At 35.7% G+C, this 14,001-nt stretch overlaps 4 protein-coding genes and 1 non-coding gene across 7 annotated transcripts; 2 read left to right on the plus strand and 3 right to left on the minus strand.

Moving 5' to 3' along the window:
* Positions 1–669: 669 nt before the first annotated feature.
* LOC122311984 (B3 domain-containing transcription factor VRN1-like) lies at positions 670–4,447 on the plus strand. Of its 2 annotated transcripts, none has more exons than XM_043126789.1 (4): positions 670–1,233; positions 2,784–3,497; positions 3,583–3,779; positions 3,872–4,447. In XM_043126789.1, exons 2-4 carry the CDS (start codon positions 2,792–2,794, stop codon positions 4,178–4,180), a joined length of 1,212 nt encoding a protein of 403 aa, XP_042982723.1. In that variant the 5' UTR covers positions 670–1,233; positions 2,784–2,791; the 3' UTR covers positions 4,181–4,447. The 2 variants fall into 2 exon arrangements, with proteins under 2 accessions (XP_042982723.1, XP_042982722.1); XM_043126788.1 differs by having other exon boundaries at positions 671–1,233; positions 2,810–3,497.
* A 961-nt stretch (positions 4,448–5,408) lies between these two features.
* TRNAD-GUC lies at positions 5,409–5,480 on the minus strand. The gene has a single exon. It is a non-coding gene; the product is annotated as a tRNA-Asp (tRNA).
* A 303-nt stretch (positions 5,481–5,783) lies between these two features.
* LOC122311989 lies at positions 5,784–6,625 on the plus strand. 2 transcript variants are annotated; one of them, XM_043126796.1, is made up of 2 exons: positions 5,784–6,006; positions 6,098–6,625. In XM_043126796.1, exon 2 carries the CDS (start codon positions 6,148–6,150, stop codon positions 6,508–6,510), a length of 363 nt encoding a protein of 120 aa, XP_042982730.1. In that variant the 5' UTR covers positions 5,784–6,006; positions 6,098–6,147; the 3' UTR covers positions 6,511–6,625. The 2 variants fall into 2 exon arrangements, with proteins under 2 accessions (XP_042982730.1, XP_042982729.1); XM_043126795.1 differs by having other exon boundaries at positions 5,788–6,006; positions 6,142–6,625.
* Positions 6,626–7,163: 538 nt separating this feature from the next.
* On the minus strand, positions 7,164–8,799 carry LOC122311985 (transmembrane protein 45B). The gene has a single exon (XM_043126790.1). The coding sequence runs from the start codon at positions 8,723–8,725 to the stop codon at positions 7,838–7,840; it is 888 nt and encodes a 295-aa protein (XP_042982724.1). The 5' UTR covers positions 8,726–8,799; the 3' UTR covers positions 7,164–7,837.
* Positions 8,800–11,321: 2,522 nt separating this feature from the next.
* Positions 11,322–13,023, minus strand: LOC122311990. Its single transcript, XM_043126797.1, has 2 exons — positions 12,751–13,023; positions 11,322–11,643 (listed from the first exon to the last, which is right to left on the minus strand). Exons 1-2 carry the CDS (start codon positions 13,004–13,006, stop codon positions 11,543–11,545), a joined length of 357 nt encoding a protein of 118 aa, XP_042982731.1. The 5' UTR covers positions 13,007–13,023; the 3' UTR covers positions 11,322–11,542.
* Positions 13,024–14,001: the final 978 nt, after the last annotated feature.

The following is a 14,001-nucleotide window of genomic DNA, read 5'->3' on the forward strand; positions in this document are numbered from 1 at the left end:
TAATTTTTAATAATGAACATTATTTTTTTTTCAAAAAAATTACATAATACTTATACATTCTAAAAATATATCTAACATTACGAGTGAGCATGCATATCAAATTTTATCGTTTTCAAGTTAAAAATGACAAATTACATCATATAAGCAATTCCACTAATAACTTCCAAGCATGACACTCACATAACATTGTTCAGGTATCTTGTACTCAAAGTTACTATATTTCTTTTTGGGTAATGTTACGTATAGTATTAGAGTACGCAATTTTCACGTATTTTACTTTAAAAAAAGTAAACTTTGTTGTTAAAAAAATATTTTTTTTGTGAGTTTTAAATTTATCTCATTTTTAAATAGAGTATGTGAAATCTTCACACTACAAAATTACAAATATTTGATGTGATGATATAAGAAAAATATAGTTGCAAGTATAGTTGTGCATTAATATAATGTGATTGGTCAAAAAATAGATTTGATTGAAAATAATGTTAATTTAAATTTTAAGTATGAATAAAATAATATTAATATACAGATTAATGTATAACTATATTTATATGTAGCAAAACTCGAGAATATATCGACGTTCGAAATGTTCCCTTTTTTGAATGATTTTAAGAAGAGAGAGGGTTGAGAAATCTGGTCCTATAAATTAATAAAAGAATGGAATAAAGCCAGAAAAATGTTCCCCTCGCGTGTGACGTCTTCTCCCGGTGGTTGACTCGGTGCCGAGGTCCAATTTTTAGTACCGAGTTAACCTCCCTCCTCCGACCAGAACACGCGAGTTGACTCGTCAGGCGAATAACTTCGTATTGAAAAAGTAAAAACCATTTCGTCATCTAAGGTAAAACAGAGAAGTCTTGATGGAATGATCTGGAGGCGACTCGGCGAGTCAAAAGCATCAGCAACTCGTTCAGCTTTTTAGGTCAAGTTGGTTTTCTTTTTTTAATGTTTTGACTGTGACGCAGTGAAGTGAATAGGGGGAAACTTGTATCTCAGAGAAGAGCCTGGGAGATTTGGTACAGGGTAAAGGACAGCCATCTCCAGGTTTCAATGAGACTTCAATGCTTTGTTGTTTCTGACCTCTGATTTTCTGAGCTTCCCCACCAAAAAAAACCCGTAACTCAAAAAAACAAAAAAAAAAAGGCGAGAGGGAGGAAAAAGGCCATAAATATTGCTATAATGCCACGCCCTTATTTCCAAAAGCTGATTCTCTCTTCCACAATCAGAGCCGAAGAACTGGTACCAAAACCTCTCTCTTTAGCTCTCGGTTTTTGGGTTTGGTTGTACGTCCTTGTTTATATTTGTAGTCGATAGTCTTTCAAGGAGAGAGATGGTTTTCTGTTTGGTTTCCGAGAATTGAGCGATTGAAGACGAAGTTTGGAAAGATTTACTTTCTCCGTGTCGTTTTGCACTTCGAAAAACCATTTCTCTTGGGGGATTAAAACTCCGTTTGGTTGGTAGGCTTGTCTTATGATAATCTGATAAAAATCCATGAATTTGTTTGGCTCCAGAGAAAAACTTGGCAAAGTAGAAGGAAAAACTGATTATTTGATTTAAAAATTTTAAGACTAATTATTATCATTCTTAGGTCATCAAAAATGTGGGGGAAAGGCTTGAGCGGATTGATCACATTTATATTTTTAAGATCTGAATTGCTGAAATAAGCAAGGTTTTTAGTGTAGTTTTGTCCATCTGTCGTTCTATTATAAATTTCTATGGAAAGGTGTTTTCTTAGGATTCTCATTTAGAGTAATAAGTTTGAGTGCCTGAAAGTAATTGAAGATTGTAGATTTTTCTGTGTGGGAAATCCTCAAAAGATGAAAGGAGCCTTGAAAACAAAATATGTTTCAGTGTAAGATTCCTATATAATCTGATGAAAGGAGCAAGTCAGTGTTGTGATTGAATACTTAAATATATATTTCCTTTTTTTCCCTTTCCACCATTTTTAGCAATCAATTGGTCTGAATTCTGAAATGCTCCCTTTAGTAACATTAACGAGGAATTGAACTTCTGAAATTTTATGATGGCTACTTCGAACCCTATATGTTTTAGGTTAGAGTTTTTGTCTTTGATTTTTTGTCATTGCACTCATTGAGCATTGAGGAATTACTTCACTTTATTATTTACTGTTAGTATTGGAGGTATGTTTGATCTTAAAAGAAATGTTATCAGAAAACAGCTTGCAAGATAAAGTATGTTTTACATTTTCACCATATGGTAAGTCAATGCAATTGTTGCTATACTTTATACCATGGACTGGAAACTGGATTTTCTGTACCATGATTTTGATGCCGATGTTAAAATTAAACTATTCTGGGTAATTTTGAGGTATAATTGACATTTTTTGTTACTGACACTGGGTTTCACCATGTAGGCATTTATCACTTATAAGATGACATGAGGCTAGTAAATGACAGAGATCTATAAAATTCAAGTTTTATATACACTTTTTGAAAAAGTAGATACTCTGGATTTTTCTCATTATTATTATGCCTATTGCACAATATCATTCTTGCTGGGATATTTCTGGGCTTCTCCCAGATGATTTAATTTTTGCTACAGTTTAAGGATTTAGGATGAACTTTTGAGTTCCATTCATACCATGTTTTGAGAAGTTGCAGTGATACACTCATCTCAACTCAATTAAACCGTTTTTAAGGTCTTATCTAAATGGGCTTGGTTACATGGATCCGCTTGTGCAACTTGGTCTTCTTTAGGGTCATGTCCCCATTCACAATATGTCTTTCCACCATACACACTTCAATCATGCATTCCATTGCAACATACAGAGCCTAATATGATTCCATACAAGCAGAGGATACCAGAAAATTTTTCCAACAAATTCAGGGGTGAGCTTTCAACTGTTGCTACAATCACTGTTCTGGATGGTCGCATATGGCGAGTAGGATTGAAAAAGATTGGGAACAGTGTATGGTTTCACAATGGTTGGCAGGAATTTGTTGAACACTACTACATCCGTGTTGGGTACTTTCTAATATTCAGATATGAGGGGAATTCAGGTTTCTTTGTTCATATATTTAATTTGACGACTTCTGAGATAAACTATCAACCCAATGCATTCAGTAGCATTCAAGGGCTCAATTATCGCAATCAGTATAATGTATTTGAAGAAATGGAAGATGATGATTCTGCTGAAATTATGGGTTCTGCACTTCCATGCCTTGCTGGTGGGCATATGAAAAACAAGCTTCTTGATGAATGTGGAGAACAAATGGAACCAAGTTACAATCCTCCCTCACTGCAGAATTTGTTCAATGGGTCTCAACTTAAGAACTGTTTAAATCAGGCTGGTGACAGGAACCGTCATGTATCCAAGGGTGTTAACAAATCACCTGCTGAAATTCAAGCCACCCGAGAAATGAGAATTAATTTTAACACAAGCGAGCTTAATAAGTCTTTGGATGAAGTGAAATTGCGAAGTCTAGATCAAGTAACTCTGAGAATTAAAAAAACCATGAGAAAAAAGCAGAAACCTGATCCTGGTAAGACACCCTAAATCCTAATCTCTTTTAGTCTTGTACTGTTAAACATCTTAATTTTCTCATCAGTAACTCTATAAATATACAGATGAGCAGGTGTCATCCGCTCATCATGAAGATGCAGGAATGCAGCTTAGATTTTACGAAAGTTCTTCTGCAAGAAAGAGAACAGTGACAGTGGAGGAACGAGAAAGGGCTATTAATGCAGCGAAAGTATTTGAGCCGACTAATCCTTTCTGCAGGGTTGTCCTTCGACCATCCTATATGTATAGGGGATGTATATTGGTGAGATGTTGAAATTGATCTGCTTAAACATGGCTGTACGATATCCTAGTAACTGTCTGCTTAGTGTGTATCTACTCTTTTTGTATGTACAGTATCTGCCATCCTGCTTTGCCAAGCATCTGAGTGGGGTTTCAGAATTTATCAAACTTCAGAGTCCTGATGGGAGACAGTGGCCTGTTCGATGCCTCTACAGGGGAGGTAGAGCTAAGTTAAGCCTGGGATGGTATGAGTTTTCGCAGGAGAATAATTTGGGTGAAGGAGATGTTTGTGTCTTTGAGCTGTTGAAGATGAGAGATGCTGTACTGAAAGTTACCATATTTCGTGTCCTTGAAGATACAGGATTGGTGGTGAACCGGCCATCACAGCTGAATGTCGGCCCAACAAAACTAATTAGAATTTAGTTGCTGGGTAATCTCCAGATTTCTGAGCTGTATAAAGAAAAGTTATCTTTTGGGTGGTGATCAAGCACTAGCACTGATCTTTTTTGTTCATGTGGAGTTTTGTTGCTATTTAGTGTCCATAAACTTCCCAGGATGACTTAGTGGTGATTTTTTGTTTTGTATTTTTTAGGAATTTGAACACAAATTTGATCAAACTAGGGTTGTAAATAGATTGTGCAATCTGATTTTTTTTTTTTAAATAAAACTGGACCAGAGCAGTTCATCCTAGTCATTCCCTCTTTTCCCAGCAATTGATTTGCTATTTTCAGCTTCAAGTTTTGTTTTATTGCTCCAGTTACATACTCATTACTGATAGTGCATCCAACAAATTACAGAAAGCAACTCCAAGTGGTGAAGGCCTTGGTCTTGGGTATCACTCTCTTCAAATCCAAAGTTTAAGACTTTATGAGTATAAATAATCATTTGAAGCCTCATCCCCTAGTGAAAAGTTACAATATAACCAGTTATGGAGGAAAGCTCTCGAGAGTGCTGTGCATAAGACCAGAGTTTACGTTATAAGAGTGGGTCTGAAGGGTTCTGCTTTGGAGAAGTTTTCCGACATAAAAAAATAAATAAATAAATTACAGAAAGTAAAACATGTAGATGGAATTATTTTCATATTATACTTCCTTCAGCATTATGCAGAGCTGAAGCGAAGTCCAAACACGATAAAATATTTATATTGCTGGAAAATCCACAAGATCAAAAAATCAATGTGGACTTTCAAAGCATATGATAATAATATTAGATCGTATATCTTTACAAACTAGGAATTTTATTTCCCTGATTCTATTTTGACTGAGCAATTCAGTGAAAATTGATAAATGATTGATGTTGTGTTCTTATGCAAAGAGTTACGTTTGTACTTCTTCAGGAACAAGAGCAAACGTAGATAACAATGAGGCATCTAATGTGATCCTTTGATTAATCAGAACAAAACCATACCTATAAAGAAAATTAACTCGCAAAACAGGAAAAAGTTGATGTAAAATTTTAATGTGAGCTCTCGAAGCATATAAAGTTTTGAACTTTTGCTTAGACTGATGGCTGCTGTATGATCAGCAGCTCGACATTTGATTTTTGTTAGTAATTACTTGTATTTAATAAAAGCAATTCCTTAGAAATAAAGTAACATATATGGTAACATACTAACACGATTACTGTTCTGAACACAAAAAAAACCCAAAATCGCCGTTGCCGGGGATCGAACCCGGGTCACCCGCGTGACAGGCGGGAATACTTACCACTATACTACAACGACTTGTGTCCTCCTTGGTTTTAATTCTAAATTTAAAAATTCAACATAGAGGAGACCGTCATAAAAAATTAAGCAATAGAAAACGCAAACATAAAAGCTTGGGCCCATTTTTCTTTTCTTTTCTCAAAGTTACGGTTTTATCCTGAATTCTCGCATAGAGTTTTATTTGGATGACTGTCCCCCATATTGGTTTGTCAATATCTTTGATTAAAGTCATCAACAGAACAAACGGTCCAAATTGATTCACCAAGGATGAACCCCAAAGATGGCCCGGATAAGAGGTCTATCCTTTAATGGCAAACCAATTCGCTCTTACTTTTTCTCTTGGCAAGCATTTTAGAGGTGCACAATCCTCTCTCTCTCTCTACAAAGTAAACCCATCTGCATTGCTTTCTCAACCAACCATCTCCACCCCCACCTTATCCATTTCCTCCCATCCTTTCCCATACAAAATCCCATTTACTTCCCTCCCACTTATCTTTGCGTTTCTTCAAATTAGCAAACCACTCCTCAGATACCATCACAAAAGGTAATTCATATATTTCCTCTACCACTCTGTTCACTTCCTTATTGTTCACTTGCTTCAATTAATTAACCAACCCACTCCTGTTTTTTACCAGGTATTGTGTAATAAATCTTGCATTTTTTCTTTCCTCTTTTGCAGACAATAATGGCTACTCTATCATCAGCCACCATTACTGCTGCCACAACCACCATTGCCAACTCTAGAAGGAGGAAGAACAATGTGCACTACTTAACAGGGCTCAACTCTTTTGGTGGGCTCAAGGCTCACAACAGTGTGGCCTCACTAGGCCTTCCTGCATGCACCGAGCAGTCCTTTGCAAAAGTGGTGAGCTCCCTGAAACTTCCGTCACAAGGCAAAGGCAGACGTGGAGGAGCTCTATCTTCTACCTGTAATGCTGCTGGTGAGATTTTCAGTATTGCAGTCATCATAAATGGGCTGGTTCTTATTGGAGTTGCAGTGGGGTTCGTCCTCCTTCGAATCGAAGCGTCTGTTGAAGAGGCAGAGTGAGAATTTTAGAACTTCGATTGTTTTATGCTTTTTTGCTCATCAAGATTTCTATCTCCTGAATTCTTCAATTGATGTAGAACTGTATTGTTTTGCATATTTAAAACAAATTAGTAAATTGTGCTTCCTCTTATAAATTGGATCAAAGAGAAGAATGATAAAGAAACAAGTTCTCGTCTTGGTTTAAATAAATTGATATGAGGGACCCTAAAGCAAGAGTTCGTTCAGGCCTTACTGGAATGGGTTCCAACTTGCTTTCTCCATGTGGTTGATATATGCATGTATGCGTGTATGTATGTACGTATGATTTAACCCCAGTTTGCATTGGAGAGGGCCAACGCCAAGGGGGCATCCAGATTGTTAAACGGAACTTGATCGCAGCAAACCAGAATTCACTCTACAAGGACTTCAAGCATCAAATTTAAGTCTAACCCAATGTTCAAACGCATAACTTCTAAATTACTAAACAACATTCAACTCAAGACCTCTTTATACATGAGACTTAAACTTTTTTCAACTCAATTCCTCTTTACACGCGGAACCCACAACCTTTTTCAACTTTCCATAAAAATATTTAAACTAATCTTAATATTTAAATACATCTAAACTTATCTTAAATAGACCCACAAACTCACTCCATCATCTCAATTCACTACTATTCATAAGGAACTCAACTCAACTTAACTCCACTTTACAAGTCTACATTCAAATGTAGCCTAAAAGGAGTTTTACCATTTAAATTTTTGCACAAAACCACTTCATAATAAGTAACTTATTACTAGCTACATCATCAATATCACACATTACAATATCGCCTTTATCCTGATACACTTCCTTCTGCCGGTAGACTTATTCATGGGGCACTTCTAATCTTTGGAAATTTGCAAACTTTAAAAAGAAAATCTATACTTCGTCCACCTGTGGATATCAGACAAGTTCAATTTGCCAACTTGTGGTTTATAGCATTACAAGTTGTCTGGTCTCTTTTATTCTATGAGCGAGCTACGAGTTAAAGTAGGAGGGGAAGAGCCGCGTCTTCTTTTCAGACGCACACACTTTATACCCTCTCCTTCGGGAACTGGATGTTGGACACTCGATTGCATCAAATATTTTATGACCAAGTGTAATGGACGCAGATAGAATGAACCTCAGCGGGCAAACAGTCACTTGAAGAAACACGTTTGGCAAACTGAACTCTACCCGATAGCAGAAGTGGCTAAAGTTTAATACACTCTTAATTTACAATACGTTTATTGGTGCATAGCGGGTTTTATGTGCTCTTTGTGCCCTGGGAAGGAAATGCATTGCCAGGTTTAGCGTACTAGAATTCTTATGGGGGAGCTTGCTTGAAGACATTAATGGCTATAGGGAGATCCGCAACTCTACTATGAAGTTGCTCATATTCGGTTGACTGCCCCCTTGGGGTGCATTTTCCGGCTAATTTCAAGCACATACATCCTGTGAATACCAAAATTCCAGAAAGTATCCAACTGAATTGCAAATTAGCCAGTGCTTTAGCTCTCAAACCAGCCTCATTAGACTCGCATGTGACCGCTCCAAGCATGTCCTCACTACCAGCTTCAGCCAAAACCATAGCACAACCTTTTGGGATAAATTGAGGAGTCCATAGCATAAACCCCATAATCATAAACCAGCAGCCTTGTAATACAACTGAAATCGAAAGTACAAGAGCAGCGGGAAAATTGGTTGGTAAACAAGTCACTACCAGAGCTGCGATGAAAGAAACCAACACTATGAGCTGCAATAGCCAATGGTAGTGGCCTTCCAGTCCAACATGATCAGCCGAGTGGAAATGAAGTAGGAAAAGCTCTTGACCAAATACAGAGGCAGCAAGGATTCCAACAACCCCAGAGAGGATCTCAGTTGACTGAGTAAACTCTGCAGAAAGGGTAAAACCTGCAAAAATAACAAGGTGCAGGAACATGGTTGCATGCTCAAAGTTGTCAAGCCTGAAAGCGAAACGAAGGAAGGGGTAGTCTAGAACTTGCATAAAAATTGCAAAAACGGAGAAAGATAAGATGAAAATGAGCTCCAAGTGTTTGAGTTTGGAAAAGGGGCCATGAAATGGGAACCAAAACCTCACTGTGAAATTAGAAGGGCCTTTGAGAAAGTAGGCTCTGATGGTGTTGATGATGTGCCATAGACCGAGGAGAGTGAGTGCCAAACCAGGTAATAAGTGCCCTAAAAATGTACCCATGGAAGCTTTTCTTTTTCAGAGATTGGAGCTTTGCCTCTTCTGGAATCCCCTACACGGACCTTTAATACATGAAGTGATTGCAGATATCTTGCAACATACAGTTCTTGAAACCGACAAAAGTTTATTGTGTGAATCTAATCAAAATTTTGGTGCATGATGCATGCTGCATGGGTTTCCACAAACAAAACAGAATGAAACGACACCCATTATGTGCACTAATTTAAAGTTTTCAAAGTCACCTAGTCATTTGTCAGTCCATTCTCTCTCTCTCTCTCTCTCTCTCTCTCTCTCTCTAATGGCATCCTCCGTGGTATCAATTATGTTCATGCCATTGATTTTCATTACTGATTTTAACAGAAAATGTACCAAAGTAGTTGGAACGTCGTAAGTTATTTACTAGAAAAATTGGAGACCCGTTGGTATCAATGGGATCACATCAAACCACGGGGAATGGGTCAATTTTCCCTCTTTGATAAATGTTTTAACCATAAAAAATCTCATAAAGGTAAACTCATAAATTGACATTAGTTGACGTGATATATTAAATTATAAAGATACTTTTATTGTAAGATAAATATAACGTACCACATCAAATTACATCAATTTATATATTTATTTTTATAGGATCTTTGGCTGTAATACTTTTCTCCATCTTTTTCTTTTTATAGGGTGGGTTTTCCACTAAACGATGGAAGCAAACCCCTGCAGATAAAGTATGGAAGGCCTAACTCCTTGAGATTGCGCGGCCAACTTGAATACCACCATATCTGCATGTAGTGGGGAAGGCAGCGTCTCCAATAATATTGGGGCAAATTTATTAAAAACCTCCCAGGCGCATCCTTCTCAATTAAATAATTGAATTAATGACAGTAAAGCTATAATATTCCAGGTATATTACCTAGCAATTACCACGATGAGCAGAATATCCTACTTTGTATTGCGGGTCCAACTCCACTAGCATTACTTGTTTATAGAAGATATAAAGGTGGGTTATGCTGAGTCTAAAAACAACCAAAGAACTCCAATTCAGGCTTTAAACCAGACACTTTAAAAACTTTATGTCCATGGCTGATGGAGCTACTTTAATTTTAAGCAGAACTTCCTCTTGAGGATGGCACCATTCTTATTTAGGGTAGAGACTGCTTTTTTTCCGCACAGCAACAATTGAACCGAGTGTACGAAGACTAGAAACCAGAGCGGCAGAGAGAGTACAGAACGAAGGAGTGAACAGAAAAAATGGAATTTGCTTAGGCACGTTCATCATCTAGTTGTATAGCATTTTCTCAAGGATGAGTTACCAAAGAGAATGACAACTTTTCTTTTTGAGAGATCATTTTGGCTCTACAACATTGTTCTCTCCAAAAGAACAGAACATATATTATTTTTAGGATCCGGATCTTTTATAATTACCATCTGATCTATAGAGTCTAGAGTGAAAGAAAGATCCTCATTTTGTCACAGCATTTATTGGTACATGTTATGGAACACAACTTATAACTCTCTCTCTCCTACTCTAGATCTAGAGTTCAGATAAAAACTCTAGTTAAGCCATTACAATGATACAGAACAGTGCTACCTATCTCACCATGCGTGAAAAGGTGCATTGTACTACTACGTCATGAACCCCATAATACTACCAAATCTACCGTTACACATTCAGTGAGCTGGTTTCTGAGTTCGGCATGTGTACAAGCTGGTACAAGCTCCATTCTACGTGAAAGTTCAGAAGAATGCGAAAAAATAAAATGTTAACGAATCACAATTTCCCACGAAGTTATCGACTTTGCCGATCCCCTCAATTAAAGACAGTTGCTATAATGGGTAGTTATACTTTCACTTACCAATTCCATTCCTTTGAGGGATTCTTCAGCATGGTTACCTTTTTGGTTTTAGCTTGAGTCGCGTCGAAGGGAATTTTAAGCGAGAGAGGGATTGAAATATGTACTCAACATCTCATCTCGAACTCCAAAGTTCCAAACCCCCTTTTCTACTATGACCACAAGTGAGTGTTGTAACCACCGCGGCCATGCTTTCTTGGCATCCCAACATATGCAATAGCCATTAATCAAGCTGTTATAAACAGTGGCATAGGGGTGCAGGTCCGGAATCCGGATTTTCCTGAATTCGGTTACGGGTTTCAGCTTGGGTGCATATATTAGGGCTGCAAACGAACCGAATCGAGTCGAATTCAAATAGGGGGTCAAGAGCTCGTTTAGCATATATATCTGCTCGAACTCGACTCGAACTCGAAAAATATTGAAAATTTTTGATCGAGCTCGACTCGTCTAACGTAAATTATGATCGAACTCGACTCGAACTCGAGTACAAAAAATACTCGAGTTTATACGAGCTCGAGTAGCTCGACTCGAGCTTGAATTAAATCTGATTCATAATTTTTATTTTTATTTTTTTGGTTGGTTGAAGCACAAATGAGATTTTTTTTTTTTTTTATAAATGAATGGAATTATTTCTCTTAATCAATTTTAACTAGAATTATGATAATATATATTAAATTGAGCTCTTAATGCTTTTAGACATAAATCAATGATTCATCACTTGCCACATGCCCACAATATAATTACAATTTACAAATAGGTAAAATAATAATTTCAACATCTAAGATATCATATTACAATAAATTACAATTTCAAATGGAAAATCACTAATTACAATTACAATTTTCAGAAAACTTTAAAAAAAATAAAAATAATAAATTATAATTTCAAATGGTAAATCACTAATTACAATTACAATTTCCAGCAAACTTATAGTGTTAAATTTAGAAATACACTAAATAATACCATCATCACTATCACACTATATAGTGTTAAATTCTTCTCCACCAATAATACCATCAACAGTCTCCACCAATGGACTTGCAGATAAGCATTCAACAATTGGTACTTGTTCAGACATGTCTAAAAAAAGATACAACCAGCTAAAGTTAGAAATATACTAAAAAAGCTTCTATCAAAAAAAAAAAAAAAACCACTAAAAAAGCTACTAAGAGGATTTCCTCTTATTACTTAGTTTAATCAAAATAAAAACCTACATGATAACGTCACTATTTAAAGTAAATAGCACATCCAATCTACAAGAAATGATAACGTGCATTAAAGACGAACTCCAAGAAAACATATAAATCATAATTACCAACAAAATAATTAATTGTTTCACTTTACACGTATAAAAAATAGAAGGAATGATCAATACAAAGTACAAACACATATAAGCACATCTTAGAGCCCAAATGACACATATGTGAGTGTAAAAAAATCCTTGGAGACGTGCCTTTACATGCATTAGACACATATTGAAGTGTCTTTACATGCATCAGAGATGTGTCAGTACTTAAATAATATTGAATATGGGGAAGGGCATTATGATAGAGGAGGTTTGGGTTGAATTCAATGAATGCACCGGTTTGATCAGATCTTTCCTTGATTGGATTGAAAATCTTATTTTTATTCATTCAATTGTTTGAAGGATATCCCATTTTCGTCGGTTTGAAGATATTCCTTCTTCTTTCTTCAAAAGAGTTTAGTTTATGGGTCTCAATTGGAACACCCTGTGCGAAGATTTTCTCGACAAAACCAAGCAAAATCAATCAACTAGAATTCACTTCAAAGGCTCAAGTTCTCAAACGTTGACCGGTTCAGAAAAAATCCAGTTCTCCAAGCAAAACCCGTGAGTATAAAAAAAATCCTTGTGCCAGCATCACCCAGACCAGCAAACTAAAAACTTGATAAAAATAATCCTTCTCATCTCTTTATTTTTCATCACGAGAGGAACGAGCTATCGAGAAAAAAAAAATCTTTCTCATCTCTTTACAGACTTCTTCTCATCCCAGTTAGTCAAAATCAGAAATCAAACGAATCAATTGTAGTGTAGAGGTAATAATCGACATCAGAAGAAAAACAACAACAGCAGCAAAAGCAATAATAATAATTTCAAACCCATTTAGCTCCCATTGAGAAATCAAATGCGTTGAGACAAGAAGACAAATTGGTCGAGCTGAAACTTACCTTTTGAAGCCCACGGAGAAGAAAACTGGTCAAAGAGAGTGGTATGTTCTGAAATTGTGAGAGCTATACTGAGAAGGAGCGGCCGAGGAAGCAAAAGGACTAGATCATGGGGCAAGAAAGCAGAGGGGCTGAAGCATGGGGCAAGGAGTTGTATGGAAAGGACTGGAACACGCCTAGTCTGAGTATATCTTGAGTATCGGACACGCTTCATCCCTTCAAATTCTAACTTCGGCTGACGGCTATCCTGCCTATCCATCTTCTCAAGCCGAAAACGTCCCACCAAGAAATTGGTGAGAGTCGTGCAACTGTGCAAAAATTCAAAAATAAAATAATCAAACTAAATAGCCTAAAAGAAAAGAAAAAAAAATTATAATATATTTAAAGTTGTACTATTTTATTATTCTATAGAGTCATAAATTATAAATTATAATATAATTGAGATTTTTATTTTGATCAAGTATTTTTATTATTATTTTTAATCACTAAGAAAAAAATTAAAAAATTATATATTTTCATACTAGTCACTACTAATAGTGAAATACATAAAAAAAAATTTAAAGGAATAGCAAAAAGAATCGAGATAGTAGGAAATATAAAGTAGTTACTACTAACAAATAAGTTGTTATAAAACGTCACGAAATTACCTGAAAAATAGGATTACATGATTACATCATAAGTATTTATGCCTAATTGGCAGAACTCCAACTTTTTAAAATGGATGTATGGAGTTCAAACCCCCCCTCCCCCAAACTAATAAAAAAAACAATAACTTTAGCCGTATAGATGTAAGTTGTGAGTTATAACCCTAACATTGCTTTATCTATACATGTGTGACATGTTTGATGTTTCACTTGATATGACCCACATACACATACTAAAATATAAGCCTATCAAATATTAATATAATATCGATCCATTGTCATTTTCCAATACATATGGCATCAAGAATGCCTAATACATTAAAGTCATTTAAAAAATCACATAATAAAACTATGAATTTAATATTAAAGTATTCAATTATCCTTCATATAATATTAAGTATGGCCAAATAATCAAAATAAGATTAGTTAAGAAAGTGACGCAATCAATAATTCTTTTATGAACTAAAATTTTAATACATTATTATTGTAAAATAATAAAACATGTTACTTATACATAAACTTAAAATAACAACATATATTACTTATACAAAGTATCAAAAATAATATATATAGCATATAAAATATATATAATAAAAGAATATGTGTAAGT

This window comes from Carya illinoinensis, chromosome 5 (assembly GCF_018687715.1).
Source record: "Carya illinoinensis cultivar Pawnee chromosome 5, C.illinoinensisPawnee_v1, whole genome shotgun sequence".
Classification (NCBI taxonomy): Eukaryota; Viridiplantae; Streptophyta; class Magnoliopsida; order Fagales; family Juglandaceae; genus Carya; species Carya illinoinensis.

Bases quoted from the DNA above. Each gene is read 5' to 3' on its own strand.
- LOC122311990 (XM_043126797.1), bottom strand. From the start codon at position 13,006: ATGGATAGGCAGGATAGCCGTCAGCCGAAGTTAGAATTTGAAGGGATG. The intron at 11,644-12,750 runs GTAAGTTTCAGC...ATCTTTTTTTAG, and splicing joins TTCTCCGTGGGCTTCAAAAG to ACATGTCTGAACAAGTACCA.
- LOC122311989 (XM_043126796.1), top strand. From the start codon at position 6,148: ATGGCTACTCTATCATCAGCCACCATTACTGCTGCCACAACCACCATT.
- LOC122311985 (XM_043126790.1), bottom strand. From the start codon at position 8,725: ATGGGTACATTTTTAGGGCACTTATTACCTGGTTTGGCACTCACTCTC.
- LOC122311984 (XM_043126788.1), top strand. From the start codon at position 1,174: ATGCCACGCCCTTATTTCCAAAAGCTGATTCTCTCTTCCACAATCAGA. The intron at 1,234-2,809 runs GTACCAAAACCT...CCATACAAGCAG, and splicing joins CAATCAGAGCCGAAGAACTG to AGGATACCAGAAAATTTTTC. The intron at 3,780-3,871 runs GTGAGATGTTGA...TTGTATGTACAG, and splicing joins TGTATAGGGGATGTATATTG to TATCTGCCATCCTGCTTTGC.